Here is a 16057-nt window from a genome sequence, read left to right on the forward strand (position 1 = left end):
GATGAAATTTCACATCGTGCATGCTTGATTCGCAAAATTTTCATATGCAAATATTTTATCTTCCAATAGGCCTTGAAGAAAACGTACAAATTTACAAAAACTTTGTGTCTCAGAAAACATGGGTTCTCACAAAACAAAATAATTTAATGCCGCAAAAATATCATGGGCCCATAAATACTTATTTGCCCATATATACACACCCCATAAACAAAAACAATAATCAACCGAAAAAGTTGGTATTGTTGGTTGGACTGACGATGTGATTGAAATTTTGCATTTTCTTTTATTGAACTCCCCCCCCACCTTCCCTGAAAACCTACCATATCCCTGATACCAAAGATAACCTGATTATATTGAACCCTGTTGATAATTCTCAATTTTGCGAGAAAATGCACCAGATATATGACACAATATGAAAATAAAACCTTTTGAAGCTAGACAGGAAATGGTCAGAAGCTGCAGTGACATTTACAAGCCACTCAATTTGGCTACCCAAATTGCACATCTGGTAACCCTGGCAACATGTTTTTAGAACTCCCGCTTCCCATTTCAAGCTCTTCTTTTCTCTGAATCACACAGAACACTCTTGAAAATGAATAGCTTTCTTTTTTCATCATAAATCCCCTTTGTCAGCTAACAGAATCAGCAAGCAATCAACTTGAAAGCCATACGCAACAAATCAATTTAACATAAGTACAAAGGACATGGCATGTTTTAACATTGCTAGTTTCTTGGTTGCACATAACAATCTGGGTGAGGGGAAAATGTCTTTCTAATCCAAAGTACAAGTCATGTATGTTAGAATTGGTATAATTGCCATTACCAAACACTTCTACTGATATTGAACTGAGAATTCACTTTTTGACTGACCGACCAAGATTTTGCTCCACCGCAACAGAGCACAAATCCACATGCTTGTAAAATTCAACTGTGGAGTGTGGATAAAAAATTAACTTGTTGACATGTGGATCATGGGGAGGGGGTAGGGGAGAGCACTGGGTTGTGCAAGCCTCCCCTCCCATCCCTGTAAAATCAGCAAAATCTGTCAGGTAGCCACAGTCTGTGGCCTTTTCTGACCAAGCAAGTGCAAAACAACCCCTCTGGATAGTATACTAAAGCAACACGAGCCCAAAATGACCAAAATAGTTGGGGGGGGGTTAAAGAAATGGGCTATTCAGATGTATTCTGCACTCCCCCCTATGCAAGACACTTCTGGAATTGGGCTAAATCGACAGCCGAATTCACATGTCAGGAAAACCCCATGGAAGACCCTGCGGAATTGTGGTAATATGGCCAGCGAATTCAAGTAAATGTAAATGTCTTCCATATGGTTCCAGCTGGAATTAGAACATTTTTTCAGTTTCCAGCCAGAATTCAAGTACATTGTAAATGTCATTCATAGGTTAATCAAGATGGCGACCATAAGTGAAGATCCTGCTGGAATTGGAGCATTTTTGACCATTTTCCAGCCGGAATATTAAGAAATATGAATGTCTTCCATAGGCACATCATGGCCTTTCACAATCCCCACTCTTGTTTTTATGTTAATTTTAGCAGCCGGAATTTCACCTAATCTCAATGTCTTCCATACCCTCCAGCTGGAATCTGTGTTAAAAATGACTGCTGGAATTCTAGACACATCTCAATTCCAGCTGGAATTGAATTTTTTTTAATGTCTTCCATGGAGGGGGGTGCGGAATACATCTGGAATAGCCCAATGCCAGTCATTGATGTCAATTCAACAATATATGTGGTATGTGTGTGAACACCAGCAATTTTGAGTGCATGCTCTTGATCTGAAGCTGCGCCCAATAAAATTTGCACTGACATCACTGACCAAAAGCACAATTAATTATATATCATATACTTTGCTATCTCCTATCCCCTGTTTATTGACCATTTTTCCAAATCAGGCATTATCAAATGGCTGCTTCAAGTGAGTCCCCCTGTATAGTACTGATCTTATTACCAATCCCTGTATTCTAGGACAAGGGTGGAATGTGGCAGCTATTGGCCCTTTTACCCTATTATACCAATATGACAACACTAGAACATCGAATGGGCTATTCCTGGTGAATCCATACAGGGCATGTATATAGATTTCAAATTTCATTTGAAATGCACACTCCCTGCATGGAAAGGACATGTCTTCCATAGAGGTGTATGGATTTCAACCGGAATAGCCCAAGATTCCAATGTTTCCGGACTCGGTTCCTCAACCCTAATTCCAGACTCGCACAGCGACCTTTGCATTCATATGCTGGATACAAAAAACTCATCCTCTGCAAGTAAAGGTCAACTTTTGTGCTATAATTCTTGCATGGAGGTTATTAACCTGTCACTGGGGATGAGAGCATTACTTACCCTTCTTCCCAGTATCTGGTTGATTGCGGCACTTTCTTTCAATGTACACTCCTTCACCACACTGGCCCTCATCTCCTTCATATACAACATGAAGGCATTCAGTGGTTTCTTTATGTGACTGTCTTTCTTTTTTCTATCAGCTTTTGACTCTTTCTTTTCGTTTTGTCTGCAAAGTGTGAAGAGGGGGAAAACATATATTGGTTTATTTATGATAAAAAAAGTTGATAACCATATCGTCGTTAGGCAGGAAAAACCTCCCATGTGCCTTTGGCCCCTGAACATGTTTAAAGCAAAACCTCCTTGTAACCTGTTGGCCGTTTTGCTTTAAACATGTTCAATAAAAAAAATAGATGGGTGAGGGGGAAGTATTTCAAAAACAAAGGTTCCACACACTGCAACAAACATTAACTTAGGTCTATTGAGTAAAAAGGTCTGGGTTCGTTTTATGACATCAATATTATAATCACAACTTCATTGAACATTTGAGGAAGAAAATAACAAATTCCATATATCAATATTTTATTTCCATAAATCAAACTGCATACAAAAGACGTAATACTTCAAAATATCATAAAACTGCAATTATTCAAAGCCAGGTATTAACTGAAAGTCTTTCATGATCTTGTCGCTGTACTGAGATTCATGAAGTAAATCCCTATAAAAGCTCAACATTTTATCAAACATCAATTTTACTACTGCATATAGCAGGATATTTTAGCGGTATGAGTTTTTTTTGTCATTTTAACTTTTAGAAACAGTTGGTGTTTTTTTTTCTTTGCCAGTTTCTCAAACAGCTACCAATAAATGCCTATGGGTCAAAATTATTTTTCACAACTTTCAAATTTGCGGATCTAAAATTAACAAAGCTGAAAATAAAAACCTGGTGAAAATGTCCAGGGTTCTATCTTATTCACTTACCTATCATTGCTTTGTTGCTGTGCATCGTGTTGCCTAGCACCTGGGGTGACGATAGCTGGATGGGGGATACCTGTGATGGGCATGCCTAAATGAGGAGGGGGCATCCCCGGTCTAGGTAGGTGCATGCTAGCTCCACTCACGATGGGATAGGGAGACCTGAGTGCGGCACTTGTGAGAGGGTAGAATGGCTGACCTTGCCTGTAAATAGGAGAAAATGGTTATGAACAATAATAATAAGTGACTTATTAATTATAATCATTATAACTTAAAACAATTATAATAAGTGACTTATTAATTAAAATTATTATAACTTCAAGAACTAGCTGACCACGTGGCCCAAGACACACCGAACCATTTAACAATTAGGGATTTGCAGCTAAGAAGCACAAACACTCCATACAAACTACAATAAACCATCATAGGGAGAGCCATAGCCGAAGGGGTGCGGAGGGTTCGATCCAGCCGCCCCCAAATTGGCAAAAGTATTGAAAAGTTCCAAAATTAAAGAATTAGCGAGCGTAGCGAGCCAACATTTTTTTATTTTTAAAGCTTTTTCAGTCAAAAAAGGTCCAAAAGAGGGTCCACTTTTCACAAAATTGCCCTCCCCCTGGACAAAAGTCCACTTTTTCAAAATCAGCACCCCCCCCCACAAAAAAATCACAGGATGAATCAGCATTTTTAGACAGATAAGCAGTTATTGCCTAGGATAAGTTGGCTCAATTATTTCATGTGAATAAATAGGGACTGTGCCAGGCACATATTGCCAAATACCAATGCACCATAGTCTAAATGCCTAAAAGCTAACTTGACTGCAATACCCAAGATCTTGATTCTCTTGAATCAGTTTACCAACAAAAGCAAAACAACAATTAAAAATATATCTATATATCAACCCACATTTATCAAAACATGACCAACTCATACATGTTGATGATTTATGAAAGTTTAATAGCATAGATATGGAAATTCATTATTTAGTCTTTTTTTTCCTCACTTTAAGGAAGAAATTCCATTGGTACTATTTGTAAACAATGATCTTTGTGGATACATTGTTTGTTTGATAAAGAATTTCCATCAAATCAGAGCAATACTAGATGCCGATCGACTCCCATCACATTTTCAATATCGCACACACATCCCAATATCATCCTGTAGCTCAACAATTATGATGCCAGCAACTGATTGATGAGCAATCCCAAAAACCTCATTATCCAATCAGGGTAACCCTCAAAAAGGATAAGTTATCTTTCATTCCCTCAATCAAATGAAGCACCTTGTTTTCTTGCTTCTGATTGTCAACATTAACCCAATGAGTACTACCTGCTGATTGGTTACAAGGAGACTATTATGATTTAATGAGCCAATCAGCAACATGGTAAGAAATGGTGGTAGGGCTGGAAAGGATTGAGCTTCAAGAAGCTGTATTTTAATTGGTCACTCAGATGAATGTATCACATAATAAACCAATCACAGAAGAGGTTAAAACTCCTGAGTGCTTGCCATTGAGGTATCTGCCACTACAATTCATTGGCTGTAATGCGATACAAGTGATGATGTACAGAGTGCTGTAGTGATCTCCATTTAGAAAATCGCTTCACCCAAACATGTCTACTCTTTTAGCAATTTGGTTTTGAAGTGGAAATAAGTGGAAATAAAACATTTATTTTAACTGGGGATAGCTGACTTTAAATGTTTCAGCTAGCTATGGTAACATATCTACCATAATGTGGATAAATCACTTCAAAACTCTCCATTTTTGCTATTTGTTTTAAAAGTATTTAAAAAAATTGGCAACAAAGCTGCAAATCAAAAACCTAAAAGCCTTATTTGTTATCTTTTTTCATTTTTTCATTTTTCAGAGATGCCAGAATGATGTCAAAAAATCCCTTAAGTATTTCTGAAATTGTGCTTTTTCTTCTATACTTTTTGCACATACATGGAGTATGACAATTGAGCAAAATTTCAATGTGACAATTGAACAAAATCTCATGATTTCTAGAAGTAAAAAGAGTTCTCAAATGACAGGGGAACAGAAACTGCTCCCTCTCCAAATTACAGTATCCCGGTAGCTCTCTTTTAAAAGAAACCCAAATTCTTGATTAAAAGCATGTTTTCTCTCCAGTGAAAAAGTGCAAGGCCCTATCAGCTAGTGTATCAAGGCCTTCCTAATATTCACTTAAAGTAGCTACTTAACTCGGAAACAATTTTCGCTACTAAATGATAACCAGTTGTGTTCAGTAGACTGGGACCGACCCGTTATGTTTGTTTGGTAATTACACACGCAATTTGGCAATGCTTGCAAACAAGTAACCGCCTGGCTACATTTTATCCATGCCCGCCTTTGGGCCATCCCCCTAATATTTTCCCCTCCACTTGTACTCTGTATTGGAGTTGATTAAAAAAAAAAAAAGGAAGAAAAATCTTTCCTGTATCCAGGCCAAACAAAAACAGTGTCTAGCACACACTCTCAGCTCATGATCGTTTTATGCTAGATTACTTGCCAAATTTGATCAATCACGTTTACGTTGCGCTATATAAAACGAGCCAAGGAATGACGACTCCCGACTCGCTAAGGCGGTATAAAAGGACGGAGGAAAAGATCACACAATAAAATGTACATTTTAGATAGCTGCTGCTGACGGTTATCTTACCCAATGATGCTGCATTGGTTCATTTCTTGCCACTTCCATCTTGCAGTATTTTATATCCTGTGTGCATCTTTGATACCGGTAATGGACAGGGTTAAGCGACAAGCTTTTGGTTATGATATTTGAGTAAAAGTCACGCTAAAGTCTGTCTCGGATTATAACTCAAGGCAACTAAGGTACAAAGTTAGTGTCGAAAAATTTACTCACATGGAGCTATACACAATCTGATTTGTCGTAGAGTTGTATGCAATCTGCTCAACTTATACCTTATTTTTAGTTCAAAACACGCTCAGAAGTAAGACAGAAAATACAACTTAGCTCAAAAATAAAACCCTTTTACTTTTAATTAATGGCAAAGACAAAAGGCATGTCCGTTGATCAATGCACAATATTGAGAATAATTCCAAACAATTTTAATCAATTTCGAATGCCACAAAATTAAGGATCAATGCCTGGACAACACTTTATACTTCTGAAGTATAAATAAAACAAATACTGTAAATAACTACATAAAACAAAGTAAGACTGGCTTACCAAGGCATATTGTACACTTCTAGATGGTGAGGAACCTGACCTAACGACCCCGGTGATAAGGGATGATACAAAGGCAGATCTGGGTGTCTTGGTCTTGGAATACCTGCAAAAGAAGAAAACAAAGATACCAGATGACATTTGAAGCATCGGCTGTCCATTGGCATGGTGGGGAACATCTTATCAAGCACCTCTTCTAGACCTTGCTGTTTCAAAGTAATGGGGATAGAGGTGGAAGATCATCCACACCCACTTGCACTTGAATGAGCTCCCGAGTTGAAATGATGCATAGCTGCGATAAAGGCGGGATTTTTACCTGCCAATTTCAAAGTGCAACGGAATCAATTAGTAATTTAAACACTCGCATTTCCCATTGATTTTACCCCAATATACAATATCATGAATCAATGGGCTATGTTAATGTTAAACATCATGCCTGCACATCTTCTGTTGTTGACTGCTGACGCCAGGTCGCCCAGGCACACGTGTACCTTGTCGCTTCTGCCCCATTGTTAAGTGTCATCGTTACTGGTGTAATTAGACATAAGACAATAGCTGCAGACATAATGTAACGGGTGTCGTTGATCCCGTACTAGTGGTATCATTGATTGATGCAACGGAGTAACCTAGGGATGTGTAGTCATTGACGTAATAACACACGTGTGCATAGACTGGTTACCACCTTGAACCTACCAGACGCCTGGTATCACACTAATGCCTTCATACTTTGCTGCTTCATCAGCTTCACCCTATTGATTTTAAATGTAACTTTTAACCCATTGTTTTTCCAATTGTTTTTCTCTATTCAAACATACTCAACAATAGACTCCATAAATCTTGTTCTGATTTTTTTTCCAGTGTTACATTGTTCCGATTTTTTCTATGTGATCTGGTTTTACATATAAATATTTTAAAATCCTGAAAAATTTCAAAAAAAAAATTATACGCTGATTAAAACCAACTTGGTCTATGTTACCCTTTTTCATCCCTTGAAGTTGGTAAAAACAAAAGGCCAAAAAGGAGAACTGAGTACGTAAATCAGTTTTTATTGTCTTCGTAAGTTCTCAGATGGCCCTTCATGAGAAAACAAATCTACATTCGAATGGGAAGAGGGACGCTTAATTTCTTTCTGCAACCATAAATGGCTTGCAATATACCAGGGTTATTGATATTTTTCAATCCTCAAAAAATTAGTGCTGTATTTTTCTGGAATGGGGAGTAGATCCTATACATAGCATACAAAGAGTGGACCTTCTGAAGTGATACTAACGACTGTGCCTTTTTAAAATCCAACAATTCATGACAGGTTTAGTGGCTTTTATAGATTTAGGCATTTATTACAGCTTTGCAAAATCTGTCCAGATTATAAAAGAAAACAAAAGCCAATTTTTTTGCCAAGCAGATTTGAAGCCTTTGCATCATTAATTCTGTTATCTGTTAATGCGCATTACAAAGTGTTAACTGATACCATTCAGTTTTGGTTCGACACATTTGTTATTGAAACAATAATATCAAAAACATCAGTTGTTTTTTATTAGCTAGACATCAGTCAGTTACAATACTTCCGTCTAGAGTTATGATTACCATATCAAACCCTTCTCAGCACCCAGGGTGTTTATGCAAGTTAGCTATACCTTTAAGGGGGTACTATTTTTTATACTAAAAAAAAAAAACACCTGATGTTTTTCATACACAAAAATGGTGCAATTCAGAGCAGACTATACACTAGGATCCACAACATGTTCATCTATCATTCAAGGCACAATTCTTTTAACCCCAATACATTTGCACATTCATTGAATGACCTTTGAAAATGTGGGTACAAAAACTCATATTCAGAAACTTGAGGTCAAATTTTGCACTATGATTGTTTAATTGAGGTTATTGAACTATGCCATTGGGATGAGGCCATTGTGGTCCATAGTGATAGGTGTACGGATGAAATTGTGTCAAAATCTTTAGATATCACAGGAAAACCAAGTTGATTTTGCTGCAACATTTAACCCCATGTGAACTACCTGCCAATTGGCCAAAATGAATATTGTGTCCAATTTTGAACCAATCAAGGAGGGTATTAATCAGTTAATAAGATCATCTGCAAATGCAAGTTTGACCATAAATAGTTTAAAGCCTAGTCATAATTGGCAATTGAAATGAGCATTTCAAGTTATCAACCAATCAGAAATGCTGTTAGAGGACCAGTAGTGTCCCGAGGGTTTAAGTTCTTCTTTGTGTTGCAAGTGCGCATAGACTCTTGCTACTAAGAAAATAGGAATTGGGAAGAAAATGTTGCTTCCAAAATTTCACAAAATATTAGATGGTGGTATTCTGGGCTCCGTTCCTATTCATTTTTGATCCTCGGTTGAAATCAACAAAAGTACGTTTAAACATCCTGCAAAGTATCATGCAGCATATCCACCAACTAGCTATACACTTAGTGTAACAGGGCAGAAAGAGGCCAAATTTTATACACTCTTCAGAAATCGCTGGATTAAGTGCCGTGACAGTAATGAGCACATCTTATACCAGCGGAATGTTGAGAGATTTATTGATGCGTTTTATCCACAGAAAAAGCAAAGCGATTGCATGCCAATTCATGTGCATCATTGCTATACATTTACTTACTTCATAAAATCATAACGCCACAAAGAATACATCACTCTTGTCAAAATAAGAAAGATAGGGCTGCCATCGCAATTATTAATTTGACAAAAAAATTGCTGTGATAATAATGATCACTAGTGATGCGATGACCTTGGAAATTACAGGATAAAATTGTGCAGAATTGAATTCTTTGAGGTCTATTCAATCCAAGTACATGATGGAATCCACCGGCCACAATTTGAACTCTTCACTTTTTAACATTTAAATCATTTCTGTTGTTACTGGGGTGGATTTACCATTTTAACACTTATCATTTTAACCCTATGAGAACTACCTGCTGATTGGCCAAAATGAACATTGTGTCCAATTTTGAACCAATCAAGGAGGGTATTAATAAGGTCATAAATAGTTTAAAGCCTAGTCATAACTAGCAATTGAAATGAGCATTTCAAGTTATCAACCAATCAGAAATGCTGTTAGATGACCAGTAGTGTCTAGGGGGTTAAGACCTAATGTGTACAGGCTGTCTATTTGTTAGTGGTTACGGTTCCGAATCCTCAATTTTGACCACTTGTGACACATTGTTAAAATTGTGTCACTTGACCCACCCTATTCATTGTATCTACTGAAATTATTTTAACACTGTTGCTGATTGGTCAAATTGATAATGAAAACTTCTTTTTGGCCAATCAGCAGGTAGTTCTCATGGGGTTATGAGGAAACACAGTACACAATCCACACAATTTTTCACCATTCCAGACAATAGTTCCTAGAAGTTCTAAAATAGTGGTTAAATCTTTTGGTTATCAATTCTAATGCAATATACACACTGGGGATGAGGCTAGCATATGTATGAATTGAACTGCACACAAACAATATCCTTGTATAACCTTCGAAAAGATTTCATTTGGCTAAACGATGCCAAAGTGTGAAACTATTAGATTTCACCGCTCGTTTTCCTTTTGCTAATTCCCAATCAAGTCATCATTACACCGACGATCGACCATCATCCTCTGCTACTTCTCATCATGATAACAAGTCTTTAGCAGCCCTACCACCTTCCCCCACAGCACTCGAGTCTGAAGTGTGCCACTAAACACAGCTTTGGTAGACAGCTACGTCTGCCGACGTGTTGGCTGCCTTTGGGCTCTGCTGCCATTGACCGCTTGCTTTGGTTTTTTCGCTTATGGTGGTAACCACGATTTTTGTTGTGCAATGCACCGACCGACTGACTTGTTTTCCACTTCAACTGTGCCATGCATCAATGATGCTCTGATTACCCTTCCCCATAAGTGGCACATGACGATGAATAATCATTCGATAACTGATAACAAGTATTTCCCATCTGCTGTAACGATGAGCCACACGATCACATGTTTTCGTAAATCATTTTCGAATGATGACTTGATTGAGAAAACAAGCAAATTACAAACTGTTATAATTGGAAGTCAAATCGTAAGATTCTTATATCATGCTCTAGACATTCATTGAATAAGTTTTCCTCTTGTATCAAGAAATATTTCTTGTTATTCATTGCAAAAGTTGGAAAGCAAGTTAAGAGTCTCTGTTATGATGCGATGTGTAATATAGCATAGAGCAGTGCAGGTAGCGCTGGGGTAGAATTTTGCATCAAGTTTGTGAATCCATCAGATTCTTACTTTTTTTCCAGTGTTAAATGACCCGTGTGATCTGGTTTTAGATTAACATTTAAAACCTTATGGTTAAAATACTGTCAAAACGCCATAAACGCTCATTCTAGATCCCTTAAATGCAAAGTTCAGAAATAATACAAAATAACTTGAGAAAATGTAGAGGAAAATGTCCTTTCTCCTGGTACAAAATTCCACTTAGACCAGGTCTAACTTTAGACCCGGTCTAACTCTTTTGTGTATACGGACCTACAAGTTTCAAATTTTATCAGCTGATTAAACTTAAGGTGGTACTACACCCCTTGATAAATATGTGACTATTTTTGTATTTTTCTCAAAAAATAATAACACACTGATAACAAAAGTTATGTATATTATAGGGGCAAGGAATCCAGTTACTACACTGGAATTTCAGTGACTCAAGACAAGTAGTACCTTATTTATGATAAGAAAGGAGGTACCGCTAGAATATACCTCATTTCTTAACATATATAATTAACCACTTGTCTTGAATCACTGAAATTTCAGATTCCTTGCCCCTATAATATACATAACTTTTGTTACCAGTGTGTAGTTATTTTTTGAGAAAAATGCAAAATAAGTCAACAAAATTTATCAGGAGGTGTAATACCACCTTAAAGAATGGGAATTTACTGAGTTCTGACCTAATTGGGTAAGACTAACTTGGTCTATTAACTTACTAACTTGGTAGTTGATTAAAACAAAAAGCCAAACAGGAGAACTGAGTATGCAAATAAGTTTGGTCTTTACAACTTCACAGATGGCCCGCAATTGGGAAAACAAATCTACATTCTCTAAAAGGGAAGAGGGGCTCACACATTTTCAAAATGTTCGAGAAGTTTGCCCTTCTGGTTCATCCAATGCATCAATATCTAGTCACCCCTTTTCTGATATACAGAAAATACACAAAGACCAAATTTCCCACAAAGATAACATCACTTTACACAACTTCTTGATATGAGAAGGCATTATTTCGGTATTTCCTGGCCAAGATCTTCTCTTCGGTACTCACCTTTTCCAGCATTAGGGACTGCTCACAAACACTTGTTAGGGGGGCTGATGCAAAAACATTTCATCGTTAAAATTTTTCGGGGCACCCACTTTTCAGACCTCAAAAATTTCAGGGCTCCCCCTTTTTGAGGCTGGTCATTTTTTCAGCCCCCCCTAGGAGGGTCAAAAAATTTAAGGGCCCTTTTTTTGCATCAGGCCCACCTTAGCAAGTGTTTGTGAACGATTCCTTACTACTAATAATTAGATATTCCATTTGAAATCCATACACCATCTTAATCTCCTACACAGGGAGTGTAGATTTCAAATAGAAAACCCATTCAGGTAATCCCATTTGAAATTCACACTCCCTGGGTGCAGGTAAAACAAAGCACAAACTAACAAACAAGTATAAACAAGTACCAACAAGCCCAGTACCTACCTGTCTTTGCGTCTACTTCTAATGTACTGGCAAGGTGCGGAGGGGGCGGTGTTCCAGGGGGATAATGCTCCTGGTTGTACATCATTAGGTGGGCCAGAGAGGGTGGATATGGCCCTGCAGGATGAACCACTCCCATCTTGCTGCCCTGTAAAATGATAAAAGAAATAAGAAATTGGTCAGTGATGAAGTAAAAATGAAGCATATATTCAACTTGATCATAAAACTTTCAATCAAAATGTCTTAGCAATAGCATATATTGTGTTTAATCCATTTGGAATCCATGCACCCCCATCCTTAATTTTCTTGGAGAACTGGTGTATAAATATTATGGGTTTACTTTCAGAATCTCAAGGGCTAGTCCCTGCCAAATTAAACTTAAACCCCCTCTGCCCCAGTCTCCAAGTCCCATTTTGGCTCTGAAGTTAGTTACCCTTTCTGAATTGCTTGAAAACAGACCAACAATAAAACACTTTAATTAATATATATTTGATCAGTTTGCATGAAAACTGATTTTTTTTTTTGTTGTGCCGAGCATGTTTATAATCAACCCATTCAATATATTTTCAAAAAAATATTTGATTTTTGAACATTCACCAGTTTATCTACACTATTTATTGTAGAAAAAAAATTCCAAGCTTTGTGCGATAATCAATCTTTTTTTCATATCACAATTACAGGACAAAGGATATAATGCACTGCGCTGTTAACCTTATAATACTCCACAAAACCCTATAACTGTATTATCCTGTTGATGCACTGTTCAAGAAACACTTTCCCCGACAGACAAGAGAAAAAAAAATCAATAGCATCTCAAATTATTATAGCTCTGACAAGTTTCTGTTCCGTTGCATTCCCTTGTCATTTTCAACTTTCTGCCTTGTATTACGGCAAATTGTGTCAGACTTGACGTCGTCAAACCATGACATTCAAAAATACAACTCCTCCAGCTAAAAACCAAGTCAAGTGTAACAATGCAATTTGCATGTTGTGTGCGCGCAATGCAATGTTTCAAGGTCCCTGCTATGTGTCTCTAATTTGGCAACAGTCGACAAAGAACGGATGGGCCATTTGCATCACGCAAAGGACCCAGGCATTTTCCGTCTATTTTTCCCCTCAATTTGCCGAAAGGCTTGGACAGGAAAAACCAATCTTGCACGCACGTGAGTTCACTAACAAACCAATTTTAGTTAAAGCAGACATCAATGCTCCAATCAAGCAATAAACTTATCTATTTTTCTTTCTCTTTTTTACTTCTTTACCCGTTTTTCTAACCTCGGGCATCGGTTTTATAAAATCCAAAGATCACCGTGCTTGCTACATTGGAGAGAAAAACCGCTGCGAGGCAATTGACACTTTAACAAGTTGCACAAAAACAATGTGTAGGCCTTACTAGATATAGAGTACACTGACTTTCTATTTATTGCTTTCTGCCCCGCAACACCTCTCTGTCCGTCCACCGATTCTCATTATTTTCTCGCCTTGGACTGCATGCGCACGAGGAAAAGTACGACCTTGCTATGCCTGACAAGACTAGAAGAAAAATCTACGGCTGCTCATCCGTTTGCACGATTGCAGCGATCGTTACTTTTACCAAGTACTGACAGGCCAAATCCATCATTTCACAATGCTGTTTTTGTGGCCCTGTTTTTGAGAATCCGATTGCTTTTCTCCGACTTTTCGGAATCCATTGAGTTTGTCACAATGTTATTTGGCAGGGTAAAAAGAAGCTGGGTCATAAGCCACTTTTGTTCCTAGTGTTTGCATAGAAGACAACAATAATGATGAGCTTTACTGGTGGCAAGTAATATAAAGCTAAGTTCACAATGAGTTCGTCTCACTAGGATCCATAACATGCTCATCTATCAGGGCACATTTCTATAACCCCAATACATTTGTACATTCATCGAATGACCTTTGAAAATGTGGGTACAAAAACTCATACTCTGCAATTGAGGCCAAATTTTGCACTCTGATTGTTTAATATGAGGTTACTGAACTATGGCATTGGGATGAGGCCATTGTGGTCCGTGGTGTCTGTTTGTATTGATGATGAGTACAGGTGATAGCAAAGTCAAAAGTTATTTTGTTTTTCTGAAGCACAAGAATCATTCCCTTGCAAACGCACCATCTATCTTGCGTTGATACCACAACACTTGTGGCAATATTGAATTTATGATTGCGTCTTATTTGTGTGGTGTCATCGCAAATGTTCAACACAAAATTCTGATCAATTTTGAAATTCCTCTGATCTATCTTTTCTGCTTTCATTATCCCGTAAAAGTTTACTCTCAGACTGCCAACTAAAAATATATATTTAGAATTTGTACACGGCTGGTTCTCGACCTACATGCCATTTTTACAAAGCTTTTAAATGAGCTACGATGCTCTTTAATTACAGCAACTCTAGTCTATTAATTACAACCCAAGCGCCACACTCAAATTAATATCACAAGTGATATAATTTTTCATCGCAGAGTGGGAGATAATGTAACAAATCACGCCACTCACATACCCTTCACGCATTCTTACATGTCACAACTCGCTCAACTTCATCCGGTTCTGTCTCGGTATTAAAAAAAAAATCAAATCTAGGACCCAATAATTCCTCCCCGGCCATCTCAATATCGCTACATAGTAGATGCTATTATCACTTATATAGACTCGGGCCTGAAGCATTTGTGGTCCTTCTGGCCTGCCCTACTCAATTTATTTACTGTGGCGTTATCCACGCATCCACGTAATGACATTGTCAATGTTTACAGATGTGCAACATATTTCTATTCCAGGCATTTTCATTCCATTTTTTGTTCTTTGATTTCAATCGTTGCGCTGCACTCTCAAAATTATTGGAAATAAGTCATGTCCCCTCTTTCGCTTAAATACTCCATCTGCATTCACAACGGGACTATCAACCTACTTCTGTTATCTATACACCAACAATTCTGACAAAAAAAAGATCTCAAATGTGTATGAAATTGATTCACGCGTCAAACACCATGATTTCTGCGTTCCTTTTTACATAAAGCTATCTTTGAGCACACAAAGGGCATTCTTTTGTTACAAAACAGTCGCAATATCTTCCAATTAAACAGAGCCGGCTTAATAGACATGCAAGCTAGAAAAAATTCCAATTTGGGGTGAAAATCAAGATCCTAATGATCGCAAATTTTCATAGAGTTCCACTCCCGATGGGGGCTCGGCATTGCGATGCATGCCATTTATCGCTTTTAATGAAGAGGTCCGACACCTTGGGAATTGGCGTCATTTGTGAACAACGAAGAAGGAGATAGTGGCGAAGTCTGCGCAAATTACATTCCCTACATCACAAAACAATGTCAGCTTCTCTGATTATCTTAATAGCGCTATCTTTTCTTTCAACGCTTCACAAATTGACATCGTTGAATGCCACAATAAAGGTCATTAATGCAAACAGACCTATCACTGTATCGGTGATTGGATTACCGACAACGTTCAAATATAATGCAATCAGATATCAATCCATTGCTCTCCCCACCATCCAAATGTACCGTCTTTGTGCTGCGTTCAAATGTACATCCCAAAATCATCATATTTGTTTAATCATAGATCACAATCATCATCATTAGCCATTAATTTACTGCATAATGACTGAAATTTATTACATTAATATTATTATCAGGCAGCTGGGTTTGAATGGCAGGCACCCCCCTGATGTTATCTGCATATTGCCAATAATGCCACTGACTTTTGTTCAATCTGTTAGTCTGCAAATTCATTTACAAATTTAAAAACTTTTATCCCAAAGATGCTCACACACAAATGTGACCAAATAGTTTTTCCTTGTTTCTTTCACTAAAAGAAACTTTCTCAATAAAAAAAACTACCAGACAAGATAATTTTCCAAAAAAAAAATA

At 37.5% G+C, this 16057-nt stretch overlaps 1 protein-coding gene across 2 annotated transcripts in view; it reads right to left on the reverse strand.

Moving 5' to 3' along the window:
• Positions 1-16057, reverse strand: part of LOC140159308 (transcription factor 7-like 2) — a 111804-nt gene that overhangs the window by 23128 nt on the left and 72619 nt on the right. For both annotated transcript variants that reach the window (XM_072182734.1, XM_072182733.1), the window contains 4 exons: positions 12165-12309; positions 6465-6567; positions 3283-3480; positions 2365-2530 (listed from right to left, as the gene is read on the reverse strand). In XM_072182734.1, the coding sequence (XP_072038835.1) occupies positions 2365-2530; positions 3283-3480; positions 6465-6567; positions 12165-12309 (612 nt within the window). The remainder of the gene's footprint in view (positions 1-2364; positions 2531-3282; positions 3481-6464; positions 6568-12164; positions 12310-16057) is intronic.

Source organism: Amphiura filiformis, chromosome 8 (assembly GCF_039555335.1).
Source record: "Amphiura filiformis chromosome 8, Afil_fr2py, whole genome shotgun sequence".
Classification (NCBI taxonomy): Eukaryota; Metazoa; Echinodermata; class Ophiuroidea; order Amphilepidida; family Amphiuridae; genus Amphiura; species Amphiura filiformis.